We start from the raw sequence: 19,447 nt of genomic DNA on the forward strand, positions 1-19,447 counted from the left end.
GAAGAAACAAAGGTCTATGTCTAACCTTTTTTCAGGTTACAGTATAATGATATCTTACAAGTAACTATCAAATGATTACATTTGACAACATGGGTGCGCAACTTCTATTATATATTGCGATGTTTATTTATAATGGGATATTTATAAATAGAGCTATTTGTATTTATTAGAGCTATTTGTATTTTTCTTGCTGTGTTTTATTTCATTTAGTTGTACAGCACTTTGGTCATCTGTGTTGTTTTTAAATGTTTATAAATCTCAGTCACGATTTTGTTCTGTTTTGTAGCTCTTTAATATATTGTGTTTCAATAAGTTTAATTAGAACGCTTATTTTATTAATTATTTTATTTTGAAAATGTGACAGGATGTACTGTTAGTTGTTCTTTCGTTGCTCATAACATTAGAACAACCGTTTTTAAACTATCTATCCATCCATTCACTTCCTCTTATCCCTTTCAGGGTCGCTGGGGGCGCTGGAGCCAGCTGTCATAGGGCGAGAGGCGGGGTACACCCTGGACAGGTCGCCAGTTTGTCGCAGGGCCAACACACAGGGACAGACAACCATTCGCACTCACATTCACTCGCACATTCACACCTAGCTTAAACTAATGTAAGCTAATTTGTGAACAATAAAACAGTCCCGTTCTTTGAAAACTCGAGAATGTAGAACTGCAAATTGCATTTAAAAAAAAAAAAAAAGCCAAAAAGCTTCGTTGTCGGCAGGATTCGAACCTGCGCGGGGAGACCCCAATGGATTTCTAGTCCATCGCCTTAACCACTCGGCCACGACAACCGGATGGACCTGTACCTTCAAGTTGCACGTTTTTAATAGTCTACGTTAGTCTTATACGAACGACAGAATGAGTTCTTTTGGTTCATAGCGTAGTTCTACTGAACTGTACAAGTACAGTTCCGCAGAACTACGCTATAGGAACAGGTGTATTTGTAGATATCAGTGGTGTACTCTGTATTTACAACAGTATTTGCAACCGATTTCCCTACTTCCCTTTAGTTGAACAGCTCTACACACCCACATGCTGTAGTCTCACTTTACAGTAGTTACTGCAGTTTAATTTGACACCGGTGTTCATTAGAATGTGAAAATATCCAACATATATTGTGCATCGAGCTGTAAAAAGGCGCGAGGTCTGAGTTTTACTAGAAGTGCTGCTTTGAAAAAGTCCCAACCACTCAAACACGGTGAAGTGTGAAGACGGCGGAAGAAACTTGGTTAACCTCGAACTCGAAGTTGAGTTATTTAGGGTCAAGGAACAAGTCTGACTTCCTGCTCATTCAACATTAAAGAAAACCCAAGTCGTATTCCCGTATTACGAGTTCAGGTGCCTTCCCATCAGGTGCAACGCTTTTCCACGAAGTTCCCTGAAATCAATTAAGACTTTAGAGAGTTTCACAGTTTTATATATAAAAAAAATAGAATAATAAAATAGAATACTACTCTCCCTGAACACTCACAGAGCTTTATACAATACTCTTCAGGTTGAGGGATTGCCCTGCTTCCATTATGACACATAAAATATATTTAGAAGCTTAGCATTCATCCAGCGGCAACTTAATTCCATAATATACAGTGAATTGTATGTATTCATCTATATAAAGCTTCCTTAACCATTGTGTCAGCTCTCCCTTCACTTCAAATGCAGCCATTTATCTATCTATCCCCTTTTTAAATGCTTATCCAGTTCACATGAGCCTGTTCCAGCTAACACTTGGCATTTTCCCAGAACAAGCTGACAGAGGTGGTTCAACTCCAGCATCGTTCTGTTGAGAGGAAGCAGTGCCATGCTGCCCAGCTCTTCACTTCATTTCTTAGCAAGCTCATGTCTAACTACACTTACTAGTTAGTAAGGTTTGTAGGGGAACAATGAAGCCCAAGATGCAGTTTAACAGCTGTCATCTTAGAAGTGTCAGTGTAATAACTCATAAATTAGCTTTTCTAACTACTCCTATTATCACCTACTTCAGTTTGTAGTAAATTTACTGGCACTGACTGATAGAGTGGTTTTCTACTCTAAGAACACTTTTACACTACAAACTCCATCCACCAATCCCAAACCAAGCATGTTGCCCAACAACACTTTAGCACGGAGACTCAAGGAACTGGAGATCGAACAACAGATTCCACAAGTTATTAATGACCTCTTATATTTTATGTGAGAGTTTGGAAAGCAACAAGGAATGCCCAGAGTCTGTCCAGGAGAGGTAGAAGCTTCTGAGTAATTTCTGACTTCCAAATATATGCATGATCAGTCATATATTATTAGACACTAATGTGCTGCACTTTAGTTGATGAACAGACCCCAAAAAGCTGCAGAGACACAGATCCAAACTCAAAAATGTATTTATTTAATATACAGGCAGTATTTGGGAGATCAGTGGTACTACAGCTGTGTCCATATAGTGTTTTTTTATGCATTTTTAAAATATCAACAACACAACATTAGGAGAAGCACATACACATAAGAAGTACCAATGCATTTCTTATGTGTATCATTGAATCAAAAAAGTATCCATGAATCATTAATTGAGATACAGAAAATAAAGCAATAGTTTTCTCATGTTACGCTGACTGAATGCAGAATATCAGTGTTCCCAGACTGAAAGTAGATTTCACCAACTTCTTTTTCTGTTGAAGATTTAGGCAATATACATGTTGCAGACATAAAAGAACTTTTATGTCTGTTGCCAAACACGTTGACACAAACAGGCGAAGACCTAAATGCGGACATAAAAAAAGAGAAGTGGACCGATAAAAATAAATCCAGACTACACTGACCCGCTCTTAGGACTTTCCCCAAAACAAATGTCACGCTAAATGCAAATAGATCACGGGTGTTCCTATATGTCATCATGTTTCACTTCTTCTTTAGAAGGTCACTTTATTTTTTAACATGTCAAGTGACAAAGGTCTCCTTTTTTTGTGTTGTTGTTCTTGAAGGTCATTTACAGATGTGGTACTTCCTGAGAATAAGTCTCTGAACAAAATATTTTTTTCAAGTTACAACATTAATAAGTCAATAATATGGATTTAATCCAGAAAATCATTTATATAACAATAGCTTATTAAAATGTCTGCTTTAAAGAAAAAAAAACAAGAAAATATGAGAACATAAAACAATTAACAGAATCCAGAACGCTAGATTCTGTCATGGCTCATTTAAAGCAGGTAGTTTAAAGTAATTTTCAGTGTGGACACTTTAAACTTGTAGGAATGTATCCATCCTCTGTGTAAACATTAGAATTCTTGACAAACACATAAAAATACAGATCCTCTTACTACGGTGGGACATTTCAGTCTCATGAATAAAATCAGTGCCTTTTACTCCTGATACTCACACATCTTCCACTACATGACTACATGTGCACAAACAACACAACTGTGAACCTTCTTGGCTCCATCCTGCACAGTCACTGTTTGCCTGACTTGACAGTACAGTTTTTATATGTTTGTGTTTGTCTGCCTGCAGAAAAACATCATTTTCTTAATAAAACTTTTAGCTATGGGGCACAATTAAAGTGATATCACCTGAAAAATTCTGGTTTTTACAAAACAAATGTGACTCTTTGACTGACTGCTCATGCAAACTCACTGTCTTTCTGTCTTAACCAGTGGCTCTTTTATATTTAACCCACAGACTGACCAACCTACGTCTGATTACTGGACCTGCTCTTTGAACCAGGTCACCAGTTTCTCCAGCATCTTGGCATCTGTGGACATCCAACTCTATATCTGACTTTTCTGATGTTTTTTGAAAGGTTTTCGCATAATCTTCCATTTTCCACCATTTTCCACATGTCAGGGCAGAGTGTACTTATTCTATTGGCCAACATTAGTCCTCATCTTTACACACAGAGTACAGTCTTTGTGGATGGTTTTGGACCCAAAGTGTAGATCAACTTCAAGTCTTTTGGTTCCAATGGTTTGTTCAGGAAAAAATCTTCTTTTGTTGTTTCTTCTTGCTGTTGTTGTTTGTTTCTTTCTCTCAATCCATTCGTCAAACAAACCTGTGGTGGAGATGTGGGAAATACATTTAGATTAAGAATGACCAGCATATGCATATTGTTTGAGTATGTTTAAAGATGCTCATTACAATCTTTTGGTAGTACAACAAAATGATTATTAGGTAAGTTGGGTTCTAAGTGGATGCACATAATAGAAATCTCTTGTGGAAAATTTGTTTAAATATTAGTGTGTTTATATATAATTATCCTCCATTACTTACATAGCTTATGAAAGACAGCAGAAGTGCTATCATTATCACTACGGAGGCGAAAAGAATCAAATAATCATCTCTCTCCAGACTTTCTGTGGGAGCAGCTGGACAATCTGAAAATGAAAACACAAATTAAAGTTACTCAAGTTTGAACTCACTTGAACTGTACCACACTGTGCTAGTCAGGCTATTCTGCATACAGGAAACTCCTGTGTGGCTGGATTTTGTGCACTTTTCAAACTTTCATATCAGAAAACACGAGGTGCACTTTGCTGTAGATATCTAAGAAAACATCCCCTCTTGTTTGGTATCCCAATAAATCTGCTCAGACTTTACCAATGAGCTTTTCTTTGTCTTTCTTTGCTAAAATATAGAAAATGGTAAAAGCTGAACATCAGCATTAGCCACCGTAAAAGCCTTTAAAAGCTTTTCCAAAATAAGCTTCTTCTAAACCAGCTTTTGATGGAAATCTAATGCTCTTGATGTTTTCCAAATCATGTGGTTGACAGATGATTCCCACACTCTATGCCTTGGGCCAAAGAGTGATGGTTTTGTAAAGCTGATGCTCAAAATATAACAGTTGATTCATGTTTGGAAGTTCCCCCTGAGTCAAATTTCAGTCATGGATGCCTATGGGAACTTGGGAAAGTTTGGGAAGCCTGTTTGTTTAATATGCATGAGCACCTAAAGAACCCAGAGACAACTGGGACAAACTTTTACCTGCCAGCACCAGGTGAACGTAGCCGTCCTGGTTTTGCTCTCCCACAGGTGCTGCCAGGTGACACATGTACACGCCGGCGTCACTGCACGTTGTGTCGGCCAGGATGATGTCCTGGGTCTCGTTGACCAGCGCCACATCTCTCTCCACGCCATCGTACCATCTCGTCGTACCATCTGGGAGGTCTCTGGTCAAAAGGCCATTACGAGCAGACGATGGGCTCTCTGAAACCTGAAAAAACATCAGTCCAGTGTTAGAGTCATGTGCCTGATGAATGACCTAACAGGATCTGAGACTAGACAGCCAAACCAAACACGCCTGATGTCAGTGTCATTAGCACTTCTGTTAATGGAAACAAATGCCACTGCTATAAATAGCACTTCTTCTTTTTAACTTTTAACCCATTAATCACAGTTACTGCACGCCCCACATTTATGTTGAATCTTGTAGTTTTAAGCAAAAGCCTAAATATTTAACCAGTTCATAAAAACAAGGATTAAAATAATCACCAGACATGTTTATACTGCCATTCTGACCTTTATACACAAGGGCTGAGCAGTGTCTTGTGACCAGCAATAATCTTTATGACAGTATAAGAAATAAATGAATAAACCTTTACTGTTACTTTCACTGCTGCTTTTTACTTTACCCCTACTACTTTTAACATTACTGAAATAGAAGAAAAAGTACATTTTGAGTCGCAGGTAATTCTACTTTAACATTCCTAATTAGACTTTATAGACTAAAGAATTAAGTTGTAAGTACGGCTGCTCTTGTTATTACTGCAGAATACTCATAATGTTACCCAGTTGTAGTGCTGTACTTTGTGTTTTCATTGTTATAACCTTTTCATTATGTGATTGACTACAAATATTTTGACTTTCGAAAGAAACGAAAGTGATATTAGTGTGCAGTAATCTGCCAAGGAGAGCCTGACATGTTTTTTTCTTCCTAAATGTGCAGCATGACAATCAAAATAAATTGTATTTGTATTTATTTGGTTATTTAATTTATTTTTACCTTGTACCATCTCACTGCAAGGTACTGGACTCCGGGTTTGAATTTCGCTTTGCACGGAAGGATAGAGTCTTCACCCGAAAGGACCACGACTTCTGTTGTGTCCTCCTTGACAGCTGCACCCACAGCGAGGCACACGCCTGAGGAATACAAGAATAAGATGTTTCTCAGTACACGTATTTATTTTTCTTTCAATACATATAAACATGCAGCTCTTGGTTACAAACTATACCATACAGCTACTCGACTGTACAAACTCTAATAATATAACGTTCGACTAAAGTAAACTGAAAAGACACTCACCCTGCGAGAAGAGCAGAAGACAGCCCAAGAAATCTAGAGATATCATCTTGTTGACTGAATGTTTAGAAATCGAGAGTGAGGAGAACGGAGTGCCCTGAGCCTTAAATGAGTTGTAGTGAAGTGGAAGTGGGGAAGGGGAAGGGGCGGGGCGGGGCGGGGCGGATGAAGAAGGGACCCGGAAGATCTCATCAACTGCTGCTCTCGCTTAGTGTAAAGCTATAAACTATGAACGCAGTTCTTGTCCTCCTGCTATGTAAGTATATTAGAAATGGTCTTGTAATGCATTTTACTGTACGTTTAAGCCAACCAAAGCTCTCAGTACGTTGCGGTGAGGTACCGGTATGTAATATTATTTTTTTTAAAGCGACTTTTTATTCAGATGATTTTGCAACATCGGCATAACAACAACTTCGATTTCGATTAGCATAATCAAGTAAACAACATCCCATGTCTCCAAATCTTATGTTTCGCTTCACCGGAGCAAAAGTAGAGAAAGTTTGTGAAAGTCATGTTAGCATTAGCCGACTTAAAGACGTTGCCCTATAGATCGAACACACGTTTGTCTTTCGTGTAAAATGGCAGCGAGCAGCACTAAATCAATCGATGGGAGTTTGAATCGAGTTTTGTATTATTTTCTGAGAGTTGGCAAAATTGAAGTGTTTTTTGTTCATAACTTATGGTTTGAAATGTTTTGTAGTGTAAATACTGCATGAAGAAATAGCACAACACTTGCCCTGAAAGCTTATTCAACGTTATGCATTACCGTTTATATGCATTGTTTGTGAGAATAGCCCGTTAGGCTATAGCTGACACGTATTTTTGTAATTGTATTCTGCAAGAAAGTTCTTACCATTTTGAATACGTAATGTTGTTTTTTTAATCATCTGATTAATTTTTCGGTCACTGTAATGAAAGCGCAAGCATCCAGGGATTCCCCCTCCTTTCCCCTGAGGTGCTTTCCAGTGCGTGTGGCGAAATAAAGAGTATGTCATTGAAATAGGAAATTCCCATCTTTGAGTCACGTGATTTCTTTTTACTACCACTATTACACGTGGAAGTATCAGAAACAAAACAAGAGACACGTCCCATATAACAGGTTGTTCTTTGATGTGCGCTGGATTTTATGTTGTGTACATGCAAAGTTAATGTTTTTATTTGTGTTTTGGGGTTCATTACTATTGTCAGAATGTCTTAATAAAAATAAAGATACAAACATATTGTATATCCTAGAGATTAGGTGGGTGAAATGGAGAAATATTAACAATCACTGTCCAGGTCTTTGATTAATGATAAGAAGATGAAACCAAAACCGGTGAATCACAGAAGTGTTCATAGTCTAATGCATTTCTTTTCTTCTTTTTTTTCATTAAGTTGCTGCTGTGGGGTCGGCCATAAGCAGCTCAGAGGTGATGCTGAAAAACATTCCTTACTCCTGCTGCCAAAGCAAAGCACTGGAGTTTGACCAAAACTGTGAGAACACCTGGAGTGTTAATGGCAAGGTATAAATATTCCTGCAAGTTCACACAAAAATCTGTGTTAAATCTAATAAAGTGTCAGCTCCTGGTCCTGTTCTTTCACGCATCAGCTGAAGTCGGCTAGTAATTAAAAGGGCATGGTTAGAGATACTTCAACTGTTGAAAGCAGTTTTTCAACTATGACAAGAATGCACAGTCAACAGGCTTATTTCAGAGGATCAATGAGTCCAATATGAAATAAATAAGAACTCTTTTGAACATTTAGCCATGTAAAGCCACTTTAGAGCCCAAGAATACAATTCTAAAGCTAGCAACTGGTATAAAACCCCCAAAACAACCTACTAACTCTGCTTTTGGATTTGTTCCTTTCTGCAGACCTTTGCCCACTCCAAACGTGTGAAAAAAACCTGTGTACATCCATGCCAGAAAATTGAAGGTGGAACAATTGTCATGGATGAATGCGTGGATCTAAATGTTACCACAGTTTGTCACATGGTACGTTATCCACTCATATTTGTTTTAACTTAGGGCCTTTCTAGAGGGAAAAACATTATGTAAAGTCATGTATGATGCAGTTAAAACCCCTAAAAAGGGGTTTGCTTGAAAGCATGGTTTCTTGGAGTCATTTCTAACTAAGTACAGACTCCATAAGTCATTTCAGACAACTGTACATAATTACAAGTTATTGTGATGTATCATGACTTTGCCAAGGTCTGGAAGAATACCCAAACAGTCACGCTCAAATAGAAATTGATTGATTAAGATGTTCAAGGTTCTTTCTTGGTGCCAACCAAAATTAGCACCTTCAGGCTCAACTAAAACTTGTATCTGTCTACATGGACAACCAAAAGGACTTCTGCCTTCACTTTGTGGGTGTACAAGAACCACTTGCAGCAAAGCAGTCCCATGAAAGCATGACGCTATCACCATCATGCTTTACAGTTGTTACAGAGCTCTTAGGTTTAGAAGTCTCACCTTTACCTCTACAAGCATACATTTTGTCACTGTGGCCAAATAGCTCAATCTGTATGTCATCTGACCATAAATCTTTAAGGAAATGAACTGAGGAGGGAGCCTAATAGTACATCTTTCACCATTTTGAATTATTGTGATTGCAGCCATTCCTTAGCTCTCTGTGACTGCTGCTTATGGCCACTGAGAAGTAGTCATGGCAATTTACATATTAACAATCATGAAACTCTGGTTTGGCCATTATGCAAATGTACTGTTAGGGAAAACTGCAGTTAGAATGAGACTTAGATGAGAAACATCTCTCAGGTCTCTTCTGAAAACACTATGTCCAGATAAACAGATTCAGCTTTCTGGGATCCAACCAGAAGTTTGCTGATGGCTACCAAAAGCATCTGCTTGAGGTGCCATTTGCTAAGAGATGTTTAAACAAATTTTAGTGGGGCTGTATGTATAACGGAAAGCAACGCTGAGAGGAGATACATATCCAGTGCTGGTCCCATGCACAGGTACATGGGAACATAGGAGGTGAATCTGGTGTCAAATCTGTGCCAGATATAAACATGTAGATCTCTGTGCTGTGGTGACCCAAAGGCATGGCAGTCAAAAGTATCCATTTAAAGTCATATCAGCACAATAAAGAAAGAACTCTTCAGGTTTATTTTCACTTTATCTGTTACAGCGCTCTGGTATTGTTAAAGAGGAGTGCATCCACTACCAGAGCCAGCCCTGCTCCCAGACTGGTCCTAAGGACTTTAATGGGTCGTGTAGGCATCAGAGTAAGTCTTGTTTTATACAATGATAGACAGATTTTTGACTGTTTTTAAACTCCATTTTTGAGATACATAAACATAGACCTAGATTCCACTCCCCAAACAATGTTCAAGCTTATTTTTATTCTCTCTTCAAGAAGATGATACAATTTTGAATTGGTGTAGTTAACTGTAGGCCATGATTTTTTTTCAGCGAACAAAAAAAGGATAAAAAAACCCCACTCCCATGCATGACATGAATCACAGTCTCACAGTCTTCTGAGTGACAGTAAAATTATTTGTTTTCTGCAATGTTTTGATGTTATTGGGCAATAACACCAGCAATATCAAAACATCAGCAGCTCTTGAACATGTTGAACAGCACATGTTCAATATAGGACTAAAGATGGTCTAGTACAGCGGTCCCCAACCCCCGGGCCTCGGACCGGTATCGGTCCATGAGTCGTTTGGTACCGGGCCGCGAGAGTTGAGGCTCAGGTGTGAAATGTATGGTTTTCAGGGTTTTTATCGGTTTTCAGCGTTATTTTGTTATCGTTTTTATCGTTAACTCGGTTTTCCTGGGTCTTTTCACGTGTGTTATGAATAACTCTTCTATTTTTCAGTAGCAGTACTAGTTTTATTTTGTTGTATTTTTCCGCGACACCTTAAAGGCCGGTCCGTGAAAATACTGTCAGGCATAAAGGTTGGGGACCACTGGTCTATTAGAATGAGGCAGTCTTAAAATACTCTTTAAACACTCCATCATGTGTCTAACATGACACACACTTACATAGGAGTGCAATGCTACTAACCAGACACGAATGTCCTAGGTAACAATCTTGTTATAAGGGTGGAAATGTTCCTGTTTGCTTGCAAACAGTGCTCAGCTTATTAGCACACAGTACAAGTCATTTAATCAAATCAATGGAGAATCCGAAACTTTGTGTTATGGCATCTATTCAGTAAGCTGAAAAATATTTAATTCCACAATAGAGACAAAGGATGCACACATTAAAACTAGTGAATGCTATATTAGCACCTATCTGAATAGTGGTTTATTATAAGCATGAAAATCTAACCTGCTAACCAATTTTCTTTCTGCTGCAGGCACCGTTGGATTGGCACTACTAACAGCCGCATGGATTGTGAAGCAGATGATCTCCTGAGTCGTCTGCTTTTGCCAGAAAGAAAAGATGCTTTTAATATCGGGGTGGAAGGTATTTCTGCTAAGGGAACAGCTATGCTTTTGCTTCCTGTCAGCTTGAATCAGTTTGCACTGTCTCGCCATGCAGTGCCATGCAGACAGTGTTTACCATGAAGGCAATTTTATACTTTTCCAACTATAAGCTCAAAAATATTATATTTACACTTCTTCTTACAGCACTGAAACACTTTATCATTCTTCAAGCACATCGTTTTCCATCCTTTACTGTTAAATGACAAAATGAAAGTGATTTAGAGAGCTTCGGAATGTATTGTACAACCTAAAAACCTCACTTTTTTTTTTTTTTTTTAAATTTGAGTCGTGTTTCTCTCAGGGGTGTATTTACCAAGAAAGACCCTTTTTAAAATTTCATGGATTTCTTCCACAAGTCAAAATAATAATGATCACCAGTCAATTTTTTTTTTGCTTTTGTCTCCTTGCCCCTTTTGGTAAGATTTTTAAGTTTAGTGTTAATTGGTGACAAAACATTTAAAAAGTGTAACATTTTCCTTATTAATGAGACAATTTGCTGCTACCATTTATTTATTGACACTGAATGTGTATGGACATGACCTGCTGCTATTTAAATGACAAATTTATTGATGAAGATAAACATTCAATTTATTTGAAACACACTAAACTACAGTTCAGAGGTGTACTTAGCTGCTACACTTGGTAAATACAACTCCCAGAGTTCACTGAACAAAGCTGCTCACAGAAACCTAGTGTATTATGAAGGGAAGAATGTTTCTGTTGTGTCATAGGACTGGAAGAGGTTTAAAAAATGTGTACATGCCAATTTGATGTTTACAAATCAGTTATGGTAAAAATCCAGGTACTAATTTTAACAAACTGAAAATATAAACCGATCCCACTTGTCACTTTACTGTTATAATCTCAGGAAACAAAAATACAGTGAAGTGCTGACTAATTTATTATTTATTTATTTAAAAAAATACTCTGAATGCACTTCAGAAAGAAGGTCAGAGATTGTCGAAGCAGAAAAGAGCATCTTGTGTTTGTTTGGTTTACTTGAATTGCACCAGCGACCTCAAAGCTGTATTTTACTACTGTAGGACTAAACCAAGCACAGAACACAGCTTGTTTTAGTGTTTCATACATTTACAAGCATCTCTAAACAAACTGCTCAAAACTAACTAAACTAATCTAAACTGGTCAAAACAATTACCACTGACACTATCCAAAGTAACAAAGCAAATATTCAGGTAATATCTGTTTTGAAACCACTTACTGACATTAACTGAGCTGCTAATAAATAAGCTACTTTCTTTAAACCATTGTATTTTTGAATAAATATGCTCCATATAAACATTTCAAGTTATGACAAAATAAGCTATTTAAACTATGTAATTGGTGCCTTGGGAAACTGAGATTAGGCATTTTTAAAAACTTTTATTTTTAATTTCATAATTGGAAATTTACATTTCTTTTTTACAAAAATATATCTGCTGCTTTTATTCATTTTAAGTGACTAAAAATAAGGTATTTACAGCTTTTTTGACAGGCTAAAATAAACTCTTTCTAGTTGAGATTTAATAAAGAATCAGTCAATATTCAAGACAATACTCATAGATTATTGAATTTTATTTATGTTGTAATCCATTCTTATGATGCAAAATGCCAAATTTATGTGTGGCTCATCTTATTAAAAGATGACATAAAAACAGTTATATGGCACATAGTTAAATAGCTGAAGGACAACACAAGCAGTGAAAGGAGTAACATTCCCTGATCGGACAGTTCTCATGTACAGCTCTTCCTCCAGAGCTCTTAATACAATGGCAGCTATGAATGTTTACAATATGTATTATTATGTATATGTATTATTAGTAACTGTAACGGTTTTACATTCTACATTTAAATGACAGCTACGAGTAGTAAAGCAGAACCAAAGCCATTCTCTGTATAGATGGAGTGGAAAAGAGATAAACTGCCAGTATTTCTTTACCAATGTTTTCCACTCCATTTCTTTCCTCCCTACAATAACTGTTTCGCCCAAATGTGGCCCATATCTCCAGTTTTCTCTACAGGCACTTTGACCTTGACTAATGGTACTGTACTGGTACTGGTGGAGTAAGTTTAATACCTCAAGTCAGCCACGTCCACTTTTATATGGGCCTGATACGAGTTTTATTAGGCTACATCTGACCCAACACTAGCTGTGACCAATGTTAGGTCCACTCTGCGCCTTTTATCCATGTTTGGCAGATGCACCATTTGCCAGTTGCCATAAAATAGCCAGATTAAACCCAGATGTGTCTTCTTTCTGGAATACATTATTTTCTTTTTTGTTTTTTTTATTGACCTCTCATGTGTTTTACAAATATTCGACACTTCCCCTCCAACTAGGGAAACTATTTTACAGTTTATTACCAATTTAAAGTGTAAAGTATTAAAAAATAAAATATTAAAAGTGTTTTCATTTGGACCAGATGAATATGTAATAAACTTTCCTACACATCTGCTACATTATATATATAAGGCATTAACTTTAAACTCTTTCTGCCCATTAAAAAAATGCATTAAAAATATGAAAAAACATACAAACTTTAGATTTTCTCTAATTTTTTTATCATTAAGACAGTCCATGTACTTTCAATACAACATGTTTTAATTGTGATTTTTTTTAATCAGTTTTTTAATCATATCATTAGCCTTTGATTAAATCAAATCAAATCAATACATTTGTTTTAATTAACAAACAATTATGCTCTTTTTTGCTCCCTGATTATCTCTTATCTTTGAAAATGATTATTTCATTAAAATTGGGCATTAAGTTAATAATAGAAACACTCCAATAAAAGCACTAAAAAGCTGTCCCACTGAAATACAAAAAGGACATATCAAACGTAACAGCTGAGTATTTAAAAACTGTGCAACCAATTAAGTGGTGCTTTTGTTTGTTTGTTGTGTGTGTTTGTGTGTCTGTGTGTGAGGTAGGGGACTTTTAGTATTATTATTTTTTATTAGAGACTTTATTAGAGACTGGAAAAAAATGTGAAACTATCAAAAACAAAACAAAAACTGAGCCAAATAGAATTAATAATAAAAAAAATTGCTGTGTTTGAAAATCCTACTGCCGAATAGGGATTTATTTGTTTGTTTGATTTGTTTGTTTGTTTTGTTTTTTTAACCGCACTGTTGTGATATGTTCTATCGAAGCACCAAACATTAGAATGTAAAATTCCATATTTTTACAGTCATGTGTCATTTCATGCAGTAGGGTGTAGGGTACTTATGTGCTTTCCTTCTTGTGTTGCTGCTATCATATGTTAATCAATGCATCAATGCTGTCTATGCTGGTAGTAAAATATTATTGCACAGCTATGAAATAAATAAAAAAAACACAATTATTGTGTGTGCTGAGTGCTTTCTTAATGAAGAGGTAACAGATGTAGTTTTATACAAAAAGTCCATGTCACTGATAATCATAGTTTTTAAGTTGGGTTTTTTTGCACAATTTGTTGTGCACAAAATTGTTCTGTACTACTCATTCTGCCATTTTTTTGTTGAACTGTTAGTTTGAAACTATAACATTGTTTAGGTCACATAGTAAATGTGTATTTTTAAGCCACACATTACCATAAGTGTACTTTTCATATATTTGAAAGAAATCCAGTGAAAAAACTGATAATAAGAGTGTGATATGCTATTTTTCTTTTTCATTTTTATTTGAATCACTGAAAAAAAGATATTTATGATGTCGTGGAAGATCCAGGAAATTGAAACCAGGTCATTTCTGGGGTCATTGACTGCAAAAACTTTGCAAAAAGTAAAATAAAATAAAAATGCACCCAGTCAGAAAAACTGAAGACTCAGACTGACTAAAGAACACATCTGTTTATTTGTTTCAGAGCGCAGTACATGTACTTTAGAGTCTTTACAAAATATTTACATAGATTTATCTATTTATTCTTTGGGTACCAGAGAAATTAAAAAACTAAAATGAAGAAATAAGGAATCAGCTTGGGATAATTTATCATTTTCTAAAATCACAACATACACAGCAGTAAAAACTGCTGCAGAGTTTGAACACGTATGAAATATAATCCCTGTGTGGTATCAGATGTTGACTAGAGGCATGAGATTTCTGCACAATCTTGAAGTGCGTCATGACACTACACTTTATCCACTGACATTTATATCACAGCTTTTGACAGACTATTGTCACAATATTGTATGTAAAATATTTCATTGTTAACACCAAGTTATTCCTATAAGCACCATAATATCTGATGTTTAGGTTCAGATTTTTTAATTCACTGGCCCTTTCACCAGACCCTGCTCTTTGCGCATCACTGGTGCATAAATGCTGCAGTCTCGTGCCTCGCAAAATCCCAGCACACCTGCAAATCCAACCATGCCGGGTGGACCCACGGGACCAGGGAAGCCACGAGGCCCACGGGGACCCTCCATGCCATCTTTTGGTTCTGCCGGGTTACCTGGTGAACCTGTAAAAAGCAAAATTTGAAAAAAGAAAACATGGTGCAAACATTCATTACGCTATATCAAGACAGTACTGAGTTTTTGGCTAACTACGGACTAAATAAATAAATTAGTATGCTTTTTATTTAAAAAAAATTCAGGCTTTACTACTTGTTTATTACAGATACACTGTTATCTTTCACTGTAATCTAATTCAAGATAAAAAACAAAAAAAAAACCCCAGTCCTGAAGTAATGTTTGACAGTGTGGATGCGACCAGTGTCCTACCTCTGAGTCCGTGTGGTCCGTCGAGTCCTGGCGGTCCTATACCCGGATCTCCTACAACGCCTTTGGGTCCCTTTCGACCTTTTAAAAAAGATAAAAGATACAACTCACAAAGCTGCACAACTATGTTTTTTTTTTCCTTTTGATGAAATACTGAGACTGTGAGTAAAAACCATGGCAAGAATACTATTCTAAATGATTTTAAATTGTTTAATTTACACTAGCGTTGTTCTTTAGCTATCCAACTTTTTCCCCACTATGTGCCCTTATATGTCCATCTTAACCTTTCAAAGTTCTTAAACTCTAAAACCTTCAATAAAAAGCATAAATGTAAAAAAATAACATAGGTATTTAATCGTTCAAGGGAGTAGGAAACTCTTGCCTCTGTCGCCGGGTGTTCCCTTTTGTCCCTCCAGTCCTCTGTCACCTTGAACACCTCGGGCTCCTTTTGCTCCGGGTTTTCCTACTTTACCCTGGTAGATGAAGGCAGAAATTATATTAATATACTAATAGGTATAAGGGCAGGACATTCAAGAGTTTATATCACATCCCTAGTTTACCTGACAGCAGCTATTAAAATGACAAATAAATAATAAATAATAAAAAGACTGAAGAGGGACTTGCAGCTTTGCCTGGTTGCCCTGGTGGCCCTTGAGCTCCTGGGGGCCCGATGAGTGTCCGGTTGTTGATGGGACAGCCCTGAGAGCACTTGGCTCTGATGGAGGACGCATACTGAGAGATCTGAGCTGTGACAACACCTCTGCAGAGCTGCAAGACCTGCTCATCAGTAAGCCCAGGACCCTGCAGGACAACAAACAATTCAAATTCTCTGCATCAATGCTGCAAAACTCCAGCATTACAGTAAGAAGCTATCGTCTTACTCTTTAAGTGTGAACAAAATAATAAACTGATCAGGTTCAGAGAAAATCAGACATCTGATGCTGATCACTGGAGGTGTTGGAAGTTTCTCTGACGTCTAAGATAAGATAAAACTTTATTAATCCCTCGGGTGGGTTCCTCTGGGAAATTTGGTCTAAGATACAAAATGAATGATAAGTTAATCGTGAAAATATTGTGCACATTAATTAATAATGGGAATTCATTCTAATTATTAATGATCTCAGTAGACTGAGGCCCAGCTCTTAAGAAGACACGTTATTGTGATTTCTCCAACAGTAATTTTTTCTGTGGTATTATCAGCCTTCTGTTTGTGAGATGTATAAAAGCTAAAATAATATAAGCCAATTAATATTTTCATATAACATTTGGACTTTTCAAAATGACTAACTGAAGTGAAAATAATGGAACCAGGAAGGAAATGACATCAGGGAAATAAGTTTCAGCGATACTTTTAGTTCCTCTTTTAAATAAGGCAGTAGATATTATTTAGAACACACTGAGTGTGCTTCAAGTTTAACTTAAGTTGAAAACAGGGATTTTTCAGTTTAGTGGTGAAAAACAGCAAATTCTCACATTAACCTTCAAGTATTAACACTGATGAACTGGTGTTCACAATGGTTACAAATGAATATTGTTTCAATGTTCAATTTGGTTAATTCAAAAATCCATGCATTCCCCCATGCAGATGTTACTCACAGATGGACCTTGCACTCCTTTAGGTCCAGCTCGACCCTTAAGACCTGGGTCCCCGGCTGGACCACGTTGTCCTCTGACCCCTGGGATGCCAGGAGGTCCAACCGGGCCTGGAGCCCCAATGGGACCAACAGCTCCCTTAGGCCCATGCTGTCAAAAGAAGATGTTTCAAATGAAGAAGAAAGAGGCATGTGAGTACTTTTACACTACAACAGATTACTGTTTATACCCCAAAAAGCGAAATTAGTATGACTAACTTTTAGTTAGTTGTCTGAGTTTTTGCAAATTATATGTTTACACAGATTACAGCATGGGCAACGGGGAAGTGAGTTGAAGGGAAGGGATTTTGAAAATGTGTGATGATGATAAAAAAAAATCTGAATGTTTTGTCTTGAAATCCCATCATAATAACATAAGCTTCGGCTCAACTGTCAGCTGTTAACCTGGCAGTCTGTATGGAGAAATCATAAACAGCTCTGCCAGCTACGAAGAACAGATGCTAATGTAGATACCTCTGCTTTGAGACAAGTGATAAAGCTGCAGCATCAGAATGTCTTTTGAAACAATGTTACACTGGATGCCTGTTTGTTTGTTTATTCTGAAAGTTGTTGTTTCATAGTTTAGAACAAACTTCATGCTGCACTGAAGCAAAGGACAATACTGGAGCAGGGCTGGACTGTCAGTTTTCCCAAAGGGCCATGTGACTAACTGGGGCTGTTGTGGATGACTGAACCAACAAACTTAACTCAGTTGTACTCAGTATTAACTTTATCTCCTTCTAAGCGTATTGGTGCAGTACTCCACACCAGTCCCTGTATAACTTTGCCTTTTTCAGCTTTAACATGACAATACCCTTGTGTATAAAGCCTGTTCCCTAAAAAGTGGGTTTTCTGATGTTAGTGTGGGAAAGAAATGACTGGCCTGACCTGAGTTCAATGACATCCAACTCCTTTAGGATGACCTTAAAACTCTGAAGGCTATCCAGACCGATTAGCCCTGTTTAATGTTCATGGTTTTAAATTATTTATATATTTCTTTTACATATGGAGTAATGTGTTCTGATTTTTGCCAGATATATGTAGGATGTTCTACTAAGACGGATAACAACTTGGAATCAGTATAATAAGGAAAGGCATGAAATGTTTTTTTTTTTATGGATTCAGAAACTCACGCTGCATCATGTGCGTGTATTTCTATGACGTCAGAGTAAAAACAAGAAATGTAAATCACGTACGCACCTGTCCTCTGTCTCCACGGTCTCCTACGCTTCCCTGAAAGGTAAAACGAAAAAGGAACAAAGTCAGTGAATAAATCCCAGCGGGGCTGGAAAGAGGAAATGAAATAGAGAGTACGGTTTGTAGGAAGATGTTTCTTTATCTAACTGTAAACAGTTAAAATCACCTTCTGTCCTTTCTCGCCTTTCGTGCCCTTCTTCCCTGCTGCACCCTGCAGGGGAAAGTAAATATGATGAAAGAGGAAGTTGTTATGATTGGCAGAGGATATAAAATATAACCAGCACCAGGTGCTTTATTTCTTGAGTCACTGATAACAAAACTAACAGGACAAGCAGGAATAACAAAACACCACTCAACGGTGGGTAATTCCCTTCTGCGTTTAATCAGGTCAGGAGACATTTTCAGAAACAATGTCTTTACCCACATCCTACTGACAGGGGTCCTCGCAGACTCCTGCAGAATAACTTTTTTCCTGTTGTTCCCATTTTTTTATGACTTCAGTCAATTTGTTCCAAATGATGTGACACCATTATTTTCCATTTTGAGTAGTGCTTTCTAAAAAATACAAATGTTTTAGAGACCCAGTTCAGTGGTGTCAGGATATCATCTCTGCTTTCTGCAGGTGGTAACCTTCAGCTTGCACTGGGGTGGTTTGCATCTGACTATAAAACATTGAGAATTATCATCTCTAAGTCTGAGGCCATGGTTCTCCACAAGAAAAGTGTGGAGTGAAATTTGTCTGGGTTAGGGATAAGTTGCTGCCCAAAGAGTTTATGTATCTGCTTCATGAGTGAGGGAAGAAAAGAGCAAGAGACTGGGAGACTGATTGGTGAGGCATCTGCTGTAACACAGACACTGCACTGTTCTGTTGTGGTGAAGAGAGAGCTGGGGTTGAAAGTGAAGCTTTCAGTTTATGGCTCATTCTACATCTCCACCCTCATCTGGGTCACCACCTCAGGGTAGTAACTGAAAGAATAAGACTGCAGCACAACTTTGTCCGAAGTATGTTTATGCTCATGCTCAGAGTGACGGTTCTGAGCTTGGCCATTCGGGAGGAACTCAAAGTACAGCTGGTATTCCTTCACATCAAAAGGAGCCAGTTGAAGTGGTTAGGGCAGGAAGCCTACTGGATGTCTCCGAAGGCATGTCCTGGAGGAGGTCTCAGGGCAGATCCAGGACATCAAGGTTCAAGGTTACTTTATTTATACCTGTAGGTAA

General features: G+C 37.4%; 3 protein-coding genes and 1 non-coding gene across 5 annotated transcripts in view; 1 reads left to right on the forward strand and 3 right to left on the reverse strand.

The window, feature by feature from the left end:
- Positions 1–711: 711 nt before the first annotated feature.
- Positions 712–793, reverse strand: trnas-aga (transfer RNA serine (anticodon AGA)). Its single transcript has one exon. It is a non-coding gene; the product is annotated as a tRNA-Ser (tRNA).
- Positions 794–1,511: 718 nt separating this feature from the next.
- On the reverse strand, positions 1,512–6,405 carry cd83 (CD83 molecule). Of its 2 annotated transcripts, XR_014876678.1 has the most exons (6): positions 6,271–6,405; positions 5,971–6,107; positions 4,953–5,181; positions 4,242–4,345; positions 3,404–4,023; positions 1,513–3,372 (listed from the first exon to the last, which is right to left on the reverse strand). XR_014876678.1 is itself a non-coding variant. In XM_085176324.1 (5 exons), the coding sequence occupies exons 1-5, from the start codon at positions 6,314–6,316 to the stop codon at positions 3,862–3,864; spliced, it is 678 nt and encodes a 225-aa protein (XP_085032450.1). In that variant the 5' UTR covers positions 6,317–6,405; the 3' UTR covers positions 1,512–3,861. The 2 variants fall into 2 exon arrangements, 1 of the variants encoding a protein (XP_085032450.1); XM_085176324.1 differs by having other exon boundaries at positions 1,512–4,023.
- Positions 6,406–6,433: 28 nt separating this feature from the next.
- LOC146508716 (uncharacterized) lies at positions 6,434–14,039 on the forward strand. The gene is made up of 5 exons (XM_085176328.1): positions 6,434–6,523; positions 7,642–7,769; positions 8,121–8,240; positions 9,397–9,493; positions 10,574–14,039. The coding sequence occupies exons 1-5, from the start codon at positions 6,496–6,498 to the stop codon at positions 10,630–10,632; spliced, it is 432 nt and encodes a 143-aa protein (XP_085032454.1). The 5' UTR covers positions 6,434–6,495; the 3' UTR covers positions 10,633–14,039.
- Positions 14,040–14,356: 317 nt separating this feature from the next.
- The window catches only part of LOC146508717 (uncharacterized), a 32,275-nt gene continuing 27,184 nt past the window's right edge, over positions 14,357–19,447 (reverse strand). Inside the window, exons 20-26 of the mRNA XM_085176318.1 lie at positions 18,396–18,440; positions 18,233–18,265; positions 16,998–17,144; positions 16,026–16,202; positions 15,784–15,874; positions 15,405–15,482; positions 14,357–15,142 (exon numbers count right to left, since the gene is read on the reverse strand). Of these exons, the coding sequence (XP_085032444.1) occupies positions 14,946–15,142; positions 15,405–15,482; positions 15,784–15,874; positions 16,026–16,202; positions 16,998–17,144; positions 18,233–18,265; positions 18,396–18,440 (768 nt within the window). The 3' untranslated portion in view covers positions 14,357–14,945. The remainder of the gene's footprint in view (positions 15,143–15,404; positions 15,483–15,783; positions 15,875–16,025; positions 16,203–16,997; positions 17,145–18,232; positions 18,266–18,395; positions 18,441–19,447) is intronic.

Source organism: Neolamprologus multifasciatus, chromosome 11, assembly GCF_963576455.1.
Source record: "Neolamprologus multifasciatus chromosome 11, fNeoMul1.2, whole genome shotgun sequence".
In the NCBI taxonomy this organism is placed as follows: domain Eukaryota; kingdom Metazoa; phylum Chordata; class Actinopteri; order Cichliformes; family Cichlidae; genus Neolamprologus; species Neolamprologus multifasciatus.